At 56.3% G+C, this 17,110-nt stretch overlaps 1 protein-coding gene across 3 annotated transcripts in view; it reads left to right on the top strand.

Moving 5' to 3' along the window:
• The window catches only part of SFXN5 (sideroflexin 5), a 125,094-nt gene extending 111,177 nt beyond the window's left edge, over positions 1-13,917 (top strand). For all 3 annotated transcript variants that reach the window (XM_043918373.1, XM_043918375.1, XM_043918372.1), the window contains one exon: positions 10,893-13,917. In XM_043918373.1, the coding sequence (XP_043774308.1) occupies positions 10,893-10,970 (78 nt within the window). In that variant the 3' untranslated portion in view covers positions 10,971-13,917. The remainder of the gene's footprint in view (positions 1-10,892) is intronic.
• The last annotated feature ends 3,193 nt before the right edge of the window (positions 13,918-17,110 follow it).

Genomic DNA, 17,110 nt, shown 5'->3' with positions numbered 1-17,110 from the left:
AATGTGCCCAAGGCCCAGAGTTGGTAATAATGGAGAGGGCTCTGTATTCACAGAAGGATTCCAAAACCCTCCCAGCCCACCCCCACCTTACTGTCAAATGAGAAGGCACAGGTCTGAACCCCAGAGGGCTCCTTGCTAATTTACCAGTACGAACTTTCCAGTGCCCTCCCCCAGCCCTCCTCCTTCATGGGGAATCCATGTCCACATTCACAGGGACCTTCTGAAGTCTGCCTTTGTTCTCTAACCCAGAGCTGAGGTCAGTTGGGGATGGGGGCCTATAGGCCAGCAGTTTGGGTAGGAAGCCTCCTTAGGAGCTTGAGTGTAAGAATTGGGAAGCAAGGTCTGGCCTCCCTTCTGAGCCCCGGTCCTGTTGCAGGGAATGTGGGGTGTGTCCTGGTGGACCCTGGGACCTGCAGGTTAAGGCTATGGGGCATTGGCCAAGGCCAGCTCAGCCAGGCTGTGCCCAGGCAGCGATGGGCCCATCTGCATCCACACCACAGATATTGGGGTGCTTTCCCCTTTTCCTTGTAGTTGGGAGGGTCGTGTCATAGCCCCCGCTCTCAGGGAGCTCTGTTCTGGGGAGGCAGATAGAAACCCAGTAACCAAGGAATGGGCTGCCGCTCAGGTGATGGTGCAGCTATGATGAAAATAAAGCGGGGGGCTGTGCTGGAGCTTGCCCAGGGCTGCGCAGGTTGCAGAGGCCTTCCTGTGGCGTGTGGGGTCTGGTTTGTTTTGACCTTTCTGCCCTCTCTGGAGATTGGGGCTCTGGGCTCCAGGGCAATGCAGCCAGCTCTGTCCTCCCCCAGACACACATATATATACACGCACGTGCTGGTGCCTCAGGTCCCTCAAGGGAGATGTCCAAGGTCCAGTCTCCGAGCCCATGGGCTTGGCTGCCACGAGAGGCTGGACCTGGGGATGGGCAATGTCCCTCGCACTCTGACAGGCAGCGTTCCCCACCTGGGAGCACTTCCAATCCCGCCTAATGAACCTCTCGTCTCCCCACAGCAAGAAGCAGCACCTCTGCCAAGTCCCCTGCCCGTGGCCCTGCCCGCTGCTGTCTCTGTCTCTGTCTCTCTTTGTGCCTCTCTCCCTCCATTCCTCTGGGCTCTCCCCCACCCCGTTCCCCTCTCTTCCCCCCGCGACTCCCCCGGGAGCTTGGGGGGCTGGGGAGCCGGGCAGCACATACAAGCCGGAGCCATTGTTCGACAATCTGTTTTTGTCTTCATCTTGTTGGCAGGCGGCAGGAGAGGAGCAAAAGGTTAATGAGACTCTGTGCCGCGGGATTACCGCGCCGGCGAGCGGCGGGCGGGCGAGCCAGCCGTGGTGACAGGGAACTAATTAGGAGCAGTTTAACAGGAGGAAAAAGTGAGATCTCCTCTTCACCAACTGTCAATAATTAGCTGGTTTGGTGAGGTTGAAATGTGTCCACAGCAAAAGGTGGGGCTTTTCTGTGGACGAGTGAGGCTCGGGGGTTCAGGGGCCCCTGGGGGCTCTGTCCTGTCCCTAGGTGGGGTTCAGGCCGGGGGCTGCCCCACGTGCCCCGGGCATGCCCTCCTCCCCTCTGCCTGGCATCCCCCCACCTCAACTCTCTGTGTGTTTGGGCTTCACCTCAAAGACCTCCGTTTCCTTTGCCACAAGATGAGGGGTTGGAAGTAAGCTTTCTCCTGGTTCTGTCCATTAGGATTCTGGAAGTGAAACCATGAAACTGGGCCTTGGTACTAGAGTCGGGAGAGCCGTGGCGGGCTGTAGGACCTTAAGTCAGATGCTGACCCTAGGGTGCTTCTCTGGTAGTGTGGGAGCACCACCCTCTGGGGCCAGGCTTGGCTTGCGGATGGTTCTCAGTGGTGAATGGGCAGAACCTTCCTTGGAACATGCCTTGGGGCCCCTGGACCCTCACTCAGCTCCTTAGTCCTCCCAGCAGCAATAGAGGTGGGAGCACAGGAAAGACTGGCTGGACTGCCTCTGTAGGGCTGGGGGCTCCCCGAGTGTGCCTGTGTCTCTCTGTCTCTCCCCTGCACCAGCTTTGCAGGGTCTGCGTGGGGCCAAGGTGTCTGGTTCACTAGCAGCGAGGGTTGTTGCCCTGTGATTGTTGATTGTCGATTGTTGGTTTGTTGGTCCCTGACACCTTAGCAGAGAACCCCCGCTCTGCCCCTCCAGGCTCTGCCAAACACCTTGACAGGAAGAAAAGACATCATCTGAGCCCCCCCAGGGCTTCCTGCTCAGAGCTCCCCGTCAGCCCTGCTAACCCCCCAACCTCTCCCTCTCAGCCAAGCCCTTCCTTAACTCAGCCCTGCAGGGTCTAGGGCATCAGAAGCTTAGGCCCTCCTATGTCCTCACTCTAGTCATCCCGGTCTCAGAGACTGGCTTTTAGAGGTCACATGCATGCTATAGATGAGGTGTTTGAATGTCAAGCTTAGCCATGCCCCTACTCACTCCCCTACTCCTCCCAGGTCCCCCTCCCAGCTTCCATAGTTAAGAAACAAAGAGGCACACCATCCCTGTATGGGAAAAAAATGTGGGTACCCCCAGTGGGTACCAGAACCTCCACCATCTCTCTCCTCATCACTAGCCCTGAGGAAAATGATAGCAACCAGCTTGGCTGGAAGCTGTGACCTGCCAGAAGCAAATGTCTCTCCCAGCATGCCTCTTTTTCTCTGAGAAAGCCTTTGAATTCCCAAGAAGAATGGAAAAGAGTTGGGAATGGGCTCAGGTTCATATTCAGGTCTTCCCAGGTGGCACTAGTGGTAAAGAACCTGCCTGCCAATGCAGGAGATGTAAGAGACATGGGTTTGATCCCTGGGTCGGGAAGATCCCTTGGAGGAGGGCATGGCAACCCATTGCAGTATTCTTGCCTGGAGAATACCATGGACAGAGGGTCCTGGTGGTCTGCAGTCCACAGGGTCGCAGAGTCAGACATGACTGAACTTAGCACACAAGCTGTTCTGGAAGAGGTTCCTCCTCCAGGAAGTCCTCCCTGATGAGCCCCACTAGGATCTGTCTCACCCCACACGTGTAGACTCTGGTCACATGTTTCCTGCATCCCACCTCCCTCCCCAGGATGGTAGTACTGTCTCCAGGCATCGCTAAGGCTAAGAATTGGCACTGTTTATCAACACCTAATGCAGAGCATGGCTCATCTGGGCTCACCTTGACTTGATTGCTTCCTGCTTCTCCCACTCTTCCAGGGCTGACACGAGACCAGAGGTGATGTCTAGGGGGTATCGTGTCCCTCTTGGGTCCACAAAGACTGACCATCTCCCAGAGCAGGTGTCTCCTCCCCTCCAATCTCAAATCCATTTCCTACTTTGCTTGGAGATGTTTGTTTGGGGCTTTTCTCCTTTACTGCTTTAATCAGTCCCTATTGAACTCTGAAGCGGGCTATTTTTGCCATCAGAAATCTGCCGCCTCCCCGCCCGCTGCTTTCTTGGAGTTTGCCCACAGGACCCCCCAGGAGGGATGGATGGGAATGGCAAAGCCGCTCAGAGCCCGGGAACGCCAACGCCACCTGTCATGTTGCCTGTTCTGCACACCCCCACCCCAAACCTGCGCGTGCACGCAAGCCCACACATGAGCACGTGCACGAACATGCACACACGTGCCCTGGTGACAGGCATACACCTCTCAGTCCATCCCGCCCCAGCTCTTTCCAGGACCTTCTAGAACACCTATCTAAATAGAGGGCAGGAAGGAAGGAGGCTTGGTTATGCAAAGCTTTTGCAGAGACAATTAAACGGGTCAGTATATGTGAAGTGTTTAGGTGTACCTGTGAGCCGTGAGGAGACATAGGTGAGGAAGACCTAGGCTGGTGGTGGGATAACCATGGAGTCCTGCCTTCCTTTAAGCAGGTTTTCTAAGCCTCCAAAGGGTTCTCTCATCCATTTCTTGATATTATCCACATCCCAGCCCCAGGAGTAGAAAATCTCCCCACCACACATACGGGGAAACTGAGGCCTGAAGAAGGTGGAGGTGGGAGAATGGTTCTGAGATTGGCCAACCAAGGGGCCCCTCAGGAGCTCCAGTGGGGAGGGGTCTCTGCACATTCCCTGGATGCACATCGCTGGGCAGTTGGCGGGGGGCGGGATGGAAAATATAACGTAGGATCCCTGGACTTGAGGAGTTCAGTTTGGTTCAACTTTTATCAAGGACTGACTATGCACATAGCTGGTGAGAGTACAAATCAGTGTGTAGCTGGGGGTGTGATGGAGATGAAACAAGTGCCAGGGACACGAGAGGCAACAGCAATGGATTTGGTCTGAGAAGATCAGGGGAGGCTTCCTGGAGGTGGCAGGCAGCCTTAGCGGATTAGGCCTCAAAGCCTGAACACATGATGGAGAGGAGTTGGTGGATGAGGAGGCAGGAAAAGGTGGCAGAAGGCTTTGAGTGTTCAGTCAATGAGTCTGACGTTCATTGGGAAGGCAGTAGGGCCCAGCACCACCACTGGAGGCCTGACCCAGGGATCTAGGCTCAGGCCCCAGCTGCTCCCCAGCCCTGGCCTAACACCCCTGCCCTCTGAGAATGCTCAGGGTGATGCTCAGGCCTGGGTGTGCATATCTAAGCAGGACCTGAGGTCTGCCCAGCCCTGATGAGAGAGGGTGGTTTGCGGCTACCCAGTGGGCAAGTTGGTTCCGTGCTTGGCAGAGTTGAACAAGTTGGTGCTGGCCTGGGCTTTGGATCTGTGTCAATGTCGCCACCACCTGCAGACCCTCAGAGGCCCAGACCCCTGACCAGGAGCAGGAGGCAGCTTTGAGCCATGTCACAGGGTCATGCATATCACCCCACCCCCTGCCCAGCGCCTTTGAAAAGGAGGCAGAAAAGCCACCAGAAGAAAGGCAAGGAGGAGGAACTTCTTTGTAGTAGGTAAAAGCCCCAGAGAATGGGGCACAGGCCGGGGATCCAGTTTCCTGTTTATGTCTCAGCACCTTAGCTCCAGGTTCAAATATGTAAACTATCCGCTGGCTGCTGGCTGCAGGTGTGTGTGTGCTCCCAGGCTGCAGAGGCAGAGGTGGCCCCACATGCATTCCTGACTCTGCCCCCCATCCAAGATGATCCAGGAGACAGAGGCGAATAGCTCAGGGTTAACCCTTCCAGCTCCACCAAGGAAGCCCATCCGGCCGCTCTAGGGTGCTCTGGGGCCAGTGGGTCTGGGGGTACTCCAGGGAGGCTGGTGCTTCCTGCTTGCTGCCTCTGACCTTAGATGCAACTGGAAGTTCTGGGGCTATCTGCTCCAATGGGAGCAGAGTCTGAGCTGGGTCTGGAGACTAAGGTGGGGCCTCGGCTGGGGAGGGCATCTGGATGAGGCTGTGGGACCAGGGTGCAGTTCTGCCTGGCAGTCCGTGAGGGTGAGCAGGGCAGCACTGCTCATCTCAAGGCAAAGCAGGCCTGTTCCCAACAAACCATGTCTTCTTGACACCCCCAGTTCTGAGGTGGGGTACCATCAGCCGATGCTGCTGGTCAACAGGCACCTGGGGAGGGGTTTATCAGATGAAGGGAGGGACCCAGAGGTCCCTGCAGGCCCCCTGGGCTGCCTGCCCTGGGTCACCCTTCTCCCTGTGGCCACTCCTTGTCCGGCCTCCTTTCTCCTGGTCACCTTCTCCCCAGAGGAGGCCCTTCAGAGCTTCTCTGTGGTCAAGCCCCTGCGCTTGGCCCCCTCCCCAGGGGTTCTAGCCTTCTGGGCTGATGCCAGTGGCCTCTTCTTGCTACACTCACTCCTCTCACTGGGCCTTGGCCTCTCCCTCCATCCGCAACCCACCTGTGAACCACCGTGGCCATCACACCATTTGTTCTGCTGCTGACGTAGCACATGAAGCTGGATTCTGCTTCTCCCCTTACCCCAAGTACCAGGGGGAGCCCCGGAGAACACATTCCCGGTCTCTACTTCAGGGCCCTGGAGCTGGTTAGCTGCCCTCACGCAGTACCTGAACAACATTCATTTACCAGCACAGCCCTGGATATGATTTCTGTGGAGGAGACTCAGGTCCCCCCCCATCCACCCCCCCACCAACTGCAAAGAGGTGATCGTCAAAGGGTAGGTAGCTCAGAGGTCCCTGCCCCGCCCTCCCCTGCATCAGCATCTGTGAGCCCAGGAGAAGCTGGGGCATTGGCTCAAGCCACAGCTATGGTCAGAGAACTGGAGAGGCCTTAACCTGTTGAACTGGCCCATGAGAGAAGTGAGAGAGGCTAGTGAGGGTTAGGAGGAGGTCATCAAATCCCACCCAAATCCCGCTGCCAAGACCAAAAACTAAAGCCTCTCAGTCCTCGCCGGGGCCATTCTGAAACTATTTGCCTGATGTCCACACTGCCTGTTGTCTGTGGCGCCCTCCATCACTGTCTCCGCTCCTTGGGCTGGCCCCCCAAGCCCACCATCATGGGCTTGTTCCCTACACCCGCCCCTCAAATGTGCCTGTTCCCTAGGCCTGGCGCCCTCCCCTGCCATCTGCTCTTCTGGGCAAGCTCCTCTACTCCGGGGCTCTGACTGTGCTCTCACATCCAGGGCTCACTCTTCTGCCCAGGCCCCTGCCCAGAGCTCCACCGCCAAGACCTGCCTGCCTCCTCCGCTTCTCAACCTGGGAGACCCAAGCCTACCACACTCCCACTCCGACCCACCCCCCATATTCCCCTGCCTCTGAGAATGGCGTCACCAGCCACCCCGGCTCCCGAGCTAGAATTAGGAATCATCCAACGCACAGTCATCCTCCACACCTCCCTCTCACCCCCACATGGAATTGGTCATCAACTCCTAAGGGTTTTGTCTTCAGAAAGGATCCCCAGCACAGCCTCCCATCAGCCCCCACTGGGAGCATCATAGGGAGGACCTGGCACCTTTCTCTGATGCCTGCAGCTGCCCCCTCACTTACTCCTCCATCCCACTACCACCAGCAAGATGGGGATCTTGGACCACCCCTGCTCAGAAGCCTTCAATGGCTCCCTATTGCCCTCAGATAAAATGCTGACATGTTCATGTGGCCTACGAGGGCCTGCCTGTCCCAGCTCCGCCTCCATTTCTTCCATGTTCCAACCTGTCCACCGTTGCCCACACCAAACATGCCATGCTGGCCAGCTAATGCTCTTCCCTTCCCCAGCAAGCTTTTCCTGCCCTCTCATCAAAACGCCCATTTCTTCCTGGCTTCCCTCCCCTGAGAAGTCTTCCTTTCCTGTTCTTTCATCAATGCATGGTAACCCCCAGTGCATGGTAACTCCTCCCCAGTTGCCATGGCACTTTATCTCTCTGGAATCCATCTGTTTTTCTGTCTGACTCCTCCCCTAGACTTGAAGCTTCTCAAGGGCACGGGCTGGTCTTGTCCATCTCTGTGCCCAGCCCAGTGTATGGCGTTGGCAGCCATAAGCATCTGCTACTTAAGGGCCGACTGAATTGAAATGAGAGGAAAAGTCTTAGATGCCATCTGTCCCCAAGTGCCTGCTCCTGAGCTGAGGGGCTCGACCACCGCCCTTCCCCGCAGCCTTCCCATTGCCTGCGTCTCCCCCCTGCTTCCCTCCTACCTGCTGTCCTCAGCTCAGTGGGGAGCTGGAGGGGGGAGCCTGGGTCTGCGACAGCTCCACTGGGAGGATAAGGTCTCGGTCTCCACCAGGGCCAGTGCTCTCCAGGGAACGGGCCGAGGAGGCTGTGGCCCTGGCCCGTGGTCCTCCACCATGGTGGTGAGCAGCCTCTCTGATTTTAATGCGGGACTCAGTGCTTCAGTGAAAGCCGGCATGGGAAGTTGCTAATAATGGCACTAAAATAAAATATGCTACATCTGTTATGGGTAGCAGAACAAAATTAGCTGCTCACACCTCTGACATCCAAGATGTCTTAACTTAAAATACTCCTTGGCTTACTTTACATCATTTACTGATTATATTTAAAAGAAATACAATTTTGCAATTACTGTTCTTTCCAGCGTGATATCTATGCATCATTTTCCTTTTATGTTTATATATTTCTCCTTCATTAGTGCAGTCTGAAGGGTGATTAGGATTCTTCAAACATTTTACAGAGGTTAAACGTTGATTAAGATTTAATTATTACTGTAAATAGCTTGGAATGACATATGGTGCAAAAGCCTGACATATGTGCATTTGAATAAATGAAGTGCTATTTCCCAGGATGCCTCAGTAGCTGTTTAACAGCTTTCCCGAAGGGTTATGTTACACCTCATGGTAAGATTGCTGGGATGTTATATTTTGTTGGTTTTTGCAGCTGAAAGCTAAGAACAGTTTTCCAGTTTTTTAAAAACATTGAATATTTTAAATACCTAAATTGTTTTGCACAAATTTTTGCTAATTTGTCTAACTAGGTTAAACATTTTCAAAAGCATTTAGATTTTTAAGCGTGGGCACTGTGCATTGTGTCAGTGGCAGCGTGGGGACGAGGGGAGCTGGGGGGTGGAGGGGACTCGGAGGCCAGCGGGGTGGGGAGGGAGGAGGTGGCGGGAGGAGAGCGGGTGGGGAAGAGGCCTGGGCCCTGAGCCTGGTTCTTGTCTCTTTGGCCTTCTCAAGTGGCCTGTGGATTGGGGTGCCAGAGACCACAGGGAGAGGGTCCCTGCCAGCTGCAGTCCACAGTGAATCCCCTCTTGTCTGGCCGCAAACATAACTGAGTTCTCCGAAAGCTGGGCCAGGCCATGGCACCTCCTGCCTGCTCCCCAGGGTTGCGGTGTCTTGATATATAGCAGGTACCTGGGATCAGGCTCAGCTGAGCTGACTTACAACTGGTGCTTCCTGATTCAACCCAGGGCAGGTGTCAGGCCGGGGCCCCTCATGCAGGAGGTAGTGCCTCCCTCTCAGCTCCCTCAGGTTTAGGGGCTCAGGCATCCCCACTGGCTCAGTCCCCAGAGCTGTGGATCAACATCTGGGCTGCTGTGGGGACTCCAAGGGGACCCTACCCTCCCAGTACTTTCTGCCTTTCTTCTTTCCACTCATTGACTCAACACTTAAGAACACCTACCGTCTCCTGGCGCGGGGGGCCTTGAGGACGCAGGATGCACAACAGCACGCACTCGCTGCCTCATGGAGCTTGCGATCTACCGTGGGAAGGGGAACAGGGGCAAGCAGTCAGCCTCAAATCATGTGCTACAACAAGTGTACAAAGGGAAGCAAGTGTGGGGCTGGAGAGGTGGCCACACCCAGCCTGGGCAAGGGAAGATGTCTGAAGCAGAGGCCTGGAAGCTGAGCTGAGGTCCAGGGAATCAGAGTTGGCCAGGCAAGGAAGTGGCAGAGGGGCAGCTCAGCAAAGACGCGGGGTGTGAATAAGCCCGCAAATCTGAGGCACTGTGATAGGCAGGTGTGCCGTGTCCCCAGTCCCACGGACAGGGTGGCGAGTGGGAGGCAGGGTCTGGGTCCCCGAGGGCAGTGGTGCCGATGAGCCATTTCATAACAAAGAGAGGCATGATCGGACTTGCTGCTGAGAAGGCTCACCCTGGCTGTGGTGAAAGAGGGACTGGAGGAGGTGAGACAGTGAGGGGAGGAGAGTGGAGGTCTGGAAGCCCCCAGGGTCCCTAGCCAGAGCACTGTTGGACGTTGGTGTGAAGCTGGGGTCAGGGAGGAAGAGACAGGAATTCAGTTCTGTTCTAGATGGGTCAAATAGAAGTACCTATGGAGCTGTGTGCAGGGAAGAGGGACCCCGAGACCGTGAGAAGCGTCCAGTAGGTGTCACAGAAAGGGAGCTAGGAGTAACCTTGGAGAGAAAGACTTTTGTGGAGGGGAGTGGAAACAGAAACCAGGTTTGCAGTGGGTTGGGAAATCAGTGGGAGCTGAGGAGATGGAGCTGCTCTTAAAGGAGTGGACAATGCCTTAAAGAAACGTGCTTGTTATGGGGGGAGAGAGACCCAGTGGTAGCAGGAACATGACCTGGGGTAAGAGGGGGTATCAGAGGGGAGGTTCTCTGCTAATGAGCAGGAGCCCCTGAAAAGGTGGGGAACAGGGTTGGCCATCTGGGAGTGGTCTCTGGTGTGGGGTCCTCCGGGGGGAGGGATAACCGCAGTGGGGCAGCAGAAGGGCAGATCCGGAGCAGCGTGTGGACACAGGTAGGTGGTGGGTTTGACGAGAAGCTGAGGGGTGCCTTGTGAGGCCTTCTGTTTTCACTCCAAAGTAGGAAGGTGAGTGGGAAGCTGAGGGCGGGGTGGCTGAGGAGAGCAGAGGAGGCTTTCGGCGGCCTCTGTGGAGAATGGGAGACAGAGCTGACCAGCCATATGGCCCAGGGGTGGGGATTTGCTGGCCACCGTGAGGGTCCAGCCAAAGTCACGACAGTGAAAGTTGAGCAGTCTCTGCTAGTGGTCAGCTTCAAGTAGGGAGAAGGTAGATGCATGATTGAGCTGCTCCTTCTGCCAGTCAGGTCAGAAGGGCCTTGCAGCTTGGAGAGGCTGGAGCGGTGGCCTCTCACATCCAGGCTGGAGGGGGAGGGTGTGAAGACAGCTCTAGAGAGTCTGGGGCTGGGGTCGGTGGTCTGAAAGCAGATAGGAGAGTGAGGAGGGTGCCTGGAGGGACAGGGGACGGTGGGGTGCAAGAGGGTAGGGTTTGGATTTGAGTTTGGGTGGAACAGCCCCGGGGGTGACCAGGCCCAGGGTGTGGCCTGGGCGTGTTTTGTGCACTGTTGGGGGCGAGGTCCTTGGAGATGAGGGAGACGGAGAACTCAGAGGGGAGGACTTTCCCCTACATGGACGTGCTGGCAGCGGATGAGGTACAGCCTTGGCTGGAAGGGGTGTCGTGAGCCCCTCAGCAGAAGGACAGTAGAAACGGGAGATGTGTCACTAGGCGGCATGCGTGGGCCCTGGCTGGGGTGCCGGGGGCAGAAGGAGAAGCGTCAGCACCAGGCGGTCCTGACCGCTGCTCCCAGCTCCCCACTTGTCCCCTCCCTCCCATCCCCCTCACCTTTCCCCTCTCTCTCACTCTCTCCTCAGATCGAAACAAGCCAGTTAGAGCCTGAGATTGCCCGGGCCACGAGCAGCCGGACAGTGGTGTACAACAAGGGTCTGTGAGCAGTGGCTGGCCGGCCGGCCTGGGGACAGAGCGTTGTCCAGGCCCGGAGTTGGGGGCAAGGAAGGAGTCCTGTGGGCTGCACCTGCAGGGAGAGACAAGCTGACCCCCCGCCCAGTCCCAGGCCACCTGGGGGAGTACTCCCTCCACAGTGGTAGGGAGACTAATCTATTCACGAATTAACATAAGGGAGAAGAATTCTGACACATTTACTATAAAAAATAATCAAGTGCATTTCTGGGCCTTACGTGGGGTTGTCAAAACTCTACTTAGCACAATTATGTGTGAAGCTGAAAAATTGTAGAGTGCCCATGGGGTAGGGTTAGGATCCTTTTATACTTGATTTCTTTTTTATTTTTAATCAGAATCAAGCCTCGGTTACAGCTGCCCAGAGGCAGCAGGTGGTGGGAGGAGGAGTAGGCCTGGGAGTTGGTGGTCTCGGTGGCTGGGCTGCTGGTTTTAAGATGCTACTGAGGCCAGGCCCAATAGCTGCCTGGGCTGGGGAGGGGAGGCAGGCAGATGAACTAGCTGTGAGGAAGTTCCTCAGCAAGTGGCCCAGGAAGTCAAGGGGCACTGGAAGATTCCTTGGGCCGCTGGCTCTGAGTGTGGCCAGCCTTCATTCACGCCACTCCTGCAAAACCAATTCCTCTGCATGAAGCCCAGTGCCACACTGAGGCTGTCGTCACCCTTCATGCAGCCCTGATCCATTTGAAACCCAAGATGATTCCGGCTCCAGGCAGGAGGCCCTAAGAAGGAGTAGTGTTTGGCGGAAACTGTGCCTGCGCTCTGGCCTCTGTGGGAAGGCCTTCCTTCCAGGCACAGGCTGGAAGCCGGGTGTTGGGGCCGAGGGTGGGGCTAGAGCCAGGCTGCCTGCTGTCATTTCCAGCCACTGGGTCGCCTACCAGCTCATCATTTCCCGAGCAGGCGGGTGTTGTGCCCAAAGCCCAGATCTCTAGGCATCGACCTGAGAGCATCAAACCTAGGAACAGCAGGCCCTAGCTCTGGCACTGATGGGCTGTGTGACCTTGGACAAGTCTCCTCCCTTCACTGAGTCTCCACTCTCTGCCTGGAACCAGAGGACTGTACGGAGGCGTTCCCGCCTGCTCTTTCAGCTAGACTTCATCTTTGCCCGTCCTGCTCAGTTGCTGGGCAGTCCAGCACATCCCCAATGTGGACAGCGGACTGGGAACGGGGCAGGCTCCTTTGGGAATGGCCAGCGGTTGGCCTCAGCACCAGAACCTTGCCCTTCTGTGTGTGAACATCCTGGGAGCACTTGACCTTTGCCAAACACTATACAGTTCTGAAGCAGGGGGCAGAGTGCCTGCCTGGGCCTGCGTGTGCCCACGTGCCCATGCTGTCACCTCTCACTGAGCACAGGTCTCCGAGGCCCCTTGCTGCTGGCTCCCGTTGGCAGGCCAGGAAAGAGGAGAGCTCTGCAGGAGCTTTGCAGAGGGAAGCAGGGCCTGCAGTGAGGGTGAACGGGATAACCCCCCTGCCACACACCCCTCTGAAAGGCCCAAACAAAGAGGAAGCCTGGCCTCCAGGCATCCCTCACCTGGCCCTAGCAGGAGTGGAGCCTTTGATATGCAGCCTCAGCTCCCCTGGTGACTTCACCCTGAGAGAGAGACCTGGCCAGAGATGAACACACACCGAGGCAGGAAAGACCAGTGCAGGGCAGAAAGTGTGTGGCCATGGGCGGCTCTTCCTGTCTTTAGGGCAGGGTAGTTGTGAGGTGGGCCTTCACAGGCATTGACACCACGTATCCCCAGAAGGCCCTGCTGCCCTCTCCTCCCAGCCAGACCCTGGTGCCCCCCAGCTAGCTCTGCAGGGTACTGCTCTGAGGGCTCCCCACTTTCCGAGGGAGCAGCCCATCAGTAAAGGGAGAAGACGGAGACAGCATGGAGGATGTGAGCAGTGTCGGACGGGCAGGTTGTTTTTAGCTAATCCCTCTATAATGGGAATGTGCCAACGACTCGGGGCTGGGCATGTCTGGGTCCTCTCGTGAAAAGCTCACTTCAAGCTCACCTTGCCCCATCTCTCACAGGGTCTTGTTCTTTTGCACTTTGCCTTGGGACCAAAACTGCCCACCGCAGCCCCTCTCCCATCCCCTCCAGGGCCCTGGCAGAGACGGGGGCCTTTCCAACTCAGCCTGTGTGCTCGCTGCCCCAGCCCTGGGAGTCCTGTGGCCTTGGCATCTCATAACCTACTTACTTTGTCTCCTGGGTGATTTCCGGTCATGCTCCCAATGCAATTTCATGTGAGCTAAGGGGGTTTCTCCTGGGGAGAGGGGAGTGAGGGGTGGGTGCCAAAGGATCCTGATCTCAGTTTAATAGTGACAGAGGTTCAGCTGGCCATGTTGCTGAGTCCTGGTCTGGCTGCATTAAATGCCGTGAGGGTAAACTTTTGGTCAACATCCATCCTCCACTCTGCGGAGGCCAGAGGACAAGAGGCCTCGTGGGCAGATTGGTTCATATCTAGGGTGGAGGCTGAGGCAGGACCCCCTGAGGGCAGGGCCTGGCCCAGCTGTGCCATGGTACAAGGGATGCCTGCTGCTGATCTTGAGCCCTGATGTACTTACCCACCCTCCTCTGGTCACTTCAAACATTCCCTCAGGCTTGGGGCTAACCTGCTGCCATCCCAGAGAGCAATCTGAGAGCACAGGGACTAAAAGCCCAAGACGTCGAGATGACCAACCGACCCCTTTCCAATTCCTGACTGTGAGCCAGCTGATCTCCTGTCCTGATGGCCTGAGAGGAGAAGGGCCGGTGGACGGAAGCAAGGTAGATTTCCAGCCCTGGGTCAGAGCGAGTGAGGCGCCAGCACTCATGCCTCATTCACTCCCAGGGTATTATTCTGCGGTGTCTTTTTAACCTTCTCAGAAAATTTCTCAAACTCTGTGATTTATGTAATACTATTGAGGTGTGGGCAATAAATGATGGATTTAAGGCATCAGGGCTTGGCTTTGTGAATTGTGGGTGGGAGAGGTGGGGTTGGGGAAACAGTGGGAACAAGCCAACAGCTGACTGAGGATTTTGCGGGAAGGCCCTGAGGAAGGTGCAAACCAATCCTCTAGGAGGGTCAGGCCTGCTGGGAGGCCCATAGGGAAAGAGAGACAGAAGGATGGAGGAGCAGGAGAGGGCAGAAAGCTGGACAAGCGGGTGACTTGAAACTCTGCCGAGGGACCCTTTACAAAGCAGGTGCTGAATGCAGCACCCACTAAGGGCCCACTGCAAGGAAATGAGTAGAAAAGGGATTCTGGTATATTTTCAGCTGCTGATAGCCAGAGGACAGGAGGGAGGCATTGCGGGGGGCGGGGTGGGGGGATGCATTCTGGACAGCCTGGGGGCCAGGAGGGACTTCAGAGGGAGAGGTGTGAGCCAAGTAGAATGGTACCTGGCATTGGCAGTTGTGCAAGGTACCATCCCTGGCAACTCTGCCCCTTTCGGACTCTTCCACAGTCCCTCGGGGCCAGGCCTTGGCCACCTCCTGACAGCTCTGGCTCCTCCAATTCCAGGCAGCTCCCAGAGTTCCTGCAGGGGTGAGGCCTGGCTTCTTGTCTGGGACCTCCAAGCATCGTGCACCCTCTGCAGGGAGAAGCTGATGGAGCTGATGGCCTCCCTGCCAGGGGGACCAAGTAGTGGAGGTGTGGTTCATGGTCAGACAGCCCCGGGTTCCCGCTCCAGTTTGGCCTCAGCATGACTGTGACTTCTAGCTGATCACTTCCTCCATTCACCCATTCATTCGGTCAGGTGTTTATGGAACATTTCCAGCAGCACTTTGGTGTGGCTAAGGCTATAAAGTCAAGAACAGCATCGCTCGCTGGACTGGGGTAAGTATTGGAGAGACCAGGTGAGGAACGCACCCAGACTCTTCTCCACACGCCTCCCGGTGTCAGAGGGGCTGCTGCCCCCCCCCCCCCCCCCCCAGGCACAGGGCCTCCCTAGGAGGGTGGGAGGGGGAAAAAGGATGGGGGAGGGGTCTGTTCTCAAAGTGGTACTTTTAGGTCAGGGGCCGCCTGGTCTCTGGGGAATTTGCTAAGAGCCTCACTGGCCACGGCCGCCATCCGGACGGAAATCCTTGACTCTCAGGACAGACGCAAATCCCTCCTGGGAGCTGTTTGTTGTTTTTAGCTAGTTCGGGGTCTCAACTTCTGCCCAGCCCAGAGATCACTGACACTCCAGGAATGTGGCTTCCCCGGCCCCATCCCCACCCACTGGCCCCTAGGGCCTCCCTCCTCCCACTCAGGCCATGGTTAGGAGGAGAGTCAGAGTGCCAGCAGAGGAAAGCAGTGACGAGTGACACTTTCCCAAGGCCCTGGGGAGCCCAACCTCCTTTTCAGGATGGAGCCTCCCTCGGTCCCCCAGAGCTGCTGCTGCTCGGGCCCTCTCACCCATCCCACTGCCCTTGACTAGCTCCCCAAACAGGAAAGACTCAGCATTCCCTGAAAGGCCTCACCCCCCAGGACCGTGCTTCCCTCAGTACCAGATGTGTCTCTCAGGCAGTAGCCCAGAAGTGTTTGTGTCTCACTCCGAGGAAGCTGCTGGCAGCCTGTCCAAGGTCAGAGCCTGGCTCCTTCTCGACAAGGACAGCTCCTCAACCGGAGCTAGGATCTGGAGACCCCACCTCGCTCCAGTTCCCTGGGCCTTGCAGAGGGGTGAAGAGAAGGAAGGAGAGAACAACATGGAGAAAGAGAAGGTGTACAAATGAGGAGATAGACATAGGCACCAGACACCCCTTGAAGACCCCCACCCAAATCCAGCGGGGAAATGAGGGCGGGGGGCTGCCATCAGCCCCCGGCTGGCTCTCAGCCTCTGCACACGTGTGCATGCAGAGGGACGGGCAGTAGAGCAGGGCCCTCACTCTTTTCCAGAGGCTAGCTGCAGGAAGACACTGGAGATGTCAGTGAGCCGGCAGCTGCAAGGCCGAAGACAGCTGGAGCCAGCAGAGGCTTTAAGTAGGGAAATGGATATTCAGCCGTCACCGGAGCAGAGGGTAGTGTGAACAGGCAAGACTGCTGGGGAGACCGGGGAAGAGACCTCTGTGGCAGTCAAGGTGAAGGACGAGGGGCCTGGACCAAGAGGTGGGATGGGATGGAGAGAAGCGAGGAGGTTTAGGACTGCTCAGCTCCTGCTGATTCGTGTGGAAAGGATGGCCGAGGACAGTCCAAGATGGCCCTGGATTCCTGGCTTTGTTAGTTGAGGACATAGAGAGTGGTGCCATTTCTCAGAGCTAAGGAACAGAGAAGGAAGAACAAATTTGCAGAGAAGATGATGCATTCTGTTCTGCAAGTTATTAGAGGTTCCTATGAGACAACCAAGTCGAGATGTCAGAAGTCAGTTGGGAGTGCCTGTCTGGAGTTCAGGAGGCAGGGCGGGGTATCCAATCCCCATCCATGTAGATTGGCATGTTGTCCATTTACTGATTCCTCGGTGGCTCAGATGGTAAAGAATTAGCCTGCCAATGTAGGAGACTGGGGTTCAATACCTGGATTGGGAAGATCCCCTGGAGAAGGGAATGGCAACCCACTCCAGTGTTCTTACCTGGAGAATTCCACAGACAGAGGGGCCTGGCAGGCTACAATCCACGGGGTCACAAAGAATCAGACACTACAGAGGGACTAACACTTTGACTTTTCACCTGGAGCTAAAGGAACAGAGGCAACCACCCGGGGGGAGCATGTAGAGGGAAAAGAGGAAGACCTGGGCAGGAACCTCCAGGGGTCCCCATCTGTGAGGACTTGCAAAGAAGCTCAGCCCCAAGAAAGGGGTTGTGGGCTGAACTGTCTCCCCATATGTTGAAGTCCTAACCTGCAATATCTCAGAACGTGACTCCATTTGGAGGTACAATCCTTAAAGAGGTAATTAAGTTAAAATGAGATCAATCAGGATGGGCCCAAATCTCACCTGTATGACTACTGTCCTTATAAGAAGAGGAAATTCAGACAGAGTCACGCATGGAGGGAGAACACCAGGTGAACACGAAGACACCATCTGCAAGCCAAAGAGAGAACCCTCCGAAGAAAACAGCCCTGCTGGCACTGTGAACTTGGATTTCTAGCCTCTAGAACTATGAGGAAAAAAAAAAGAAATTCCTATTGTTTAAGCCACCCAGTCTGTGGTGCTTGTTGTGGCACCCCTAACTG

This window comes from Cervus elaphus, chromosome 11, assembly GCF_910594005.1.
Source record: "Cervus elaphus chromosome 11, mCerEla1.1, whole genome shotgun sequence".
Taxonomy (NCBI): Eukaryota; Metazoa; Chordata; class Mammalia; order Artiodactyla; family Cervidae; genus Cervus; species Cervus elaphus.
Note: the sequence above shows the minus strand (reverse complement) of the source record. Positions and strands in the feature narration are given on the sequence as shown.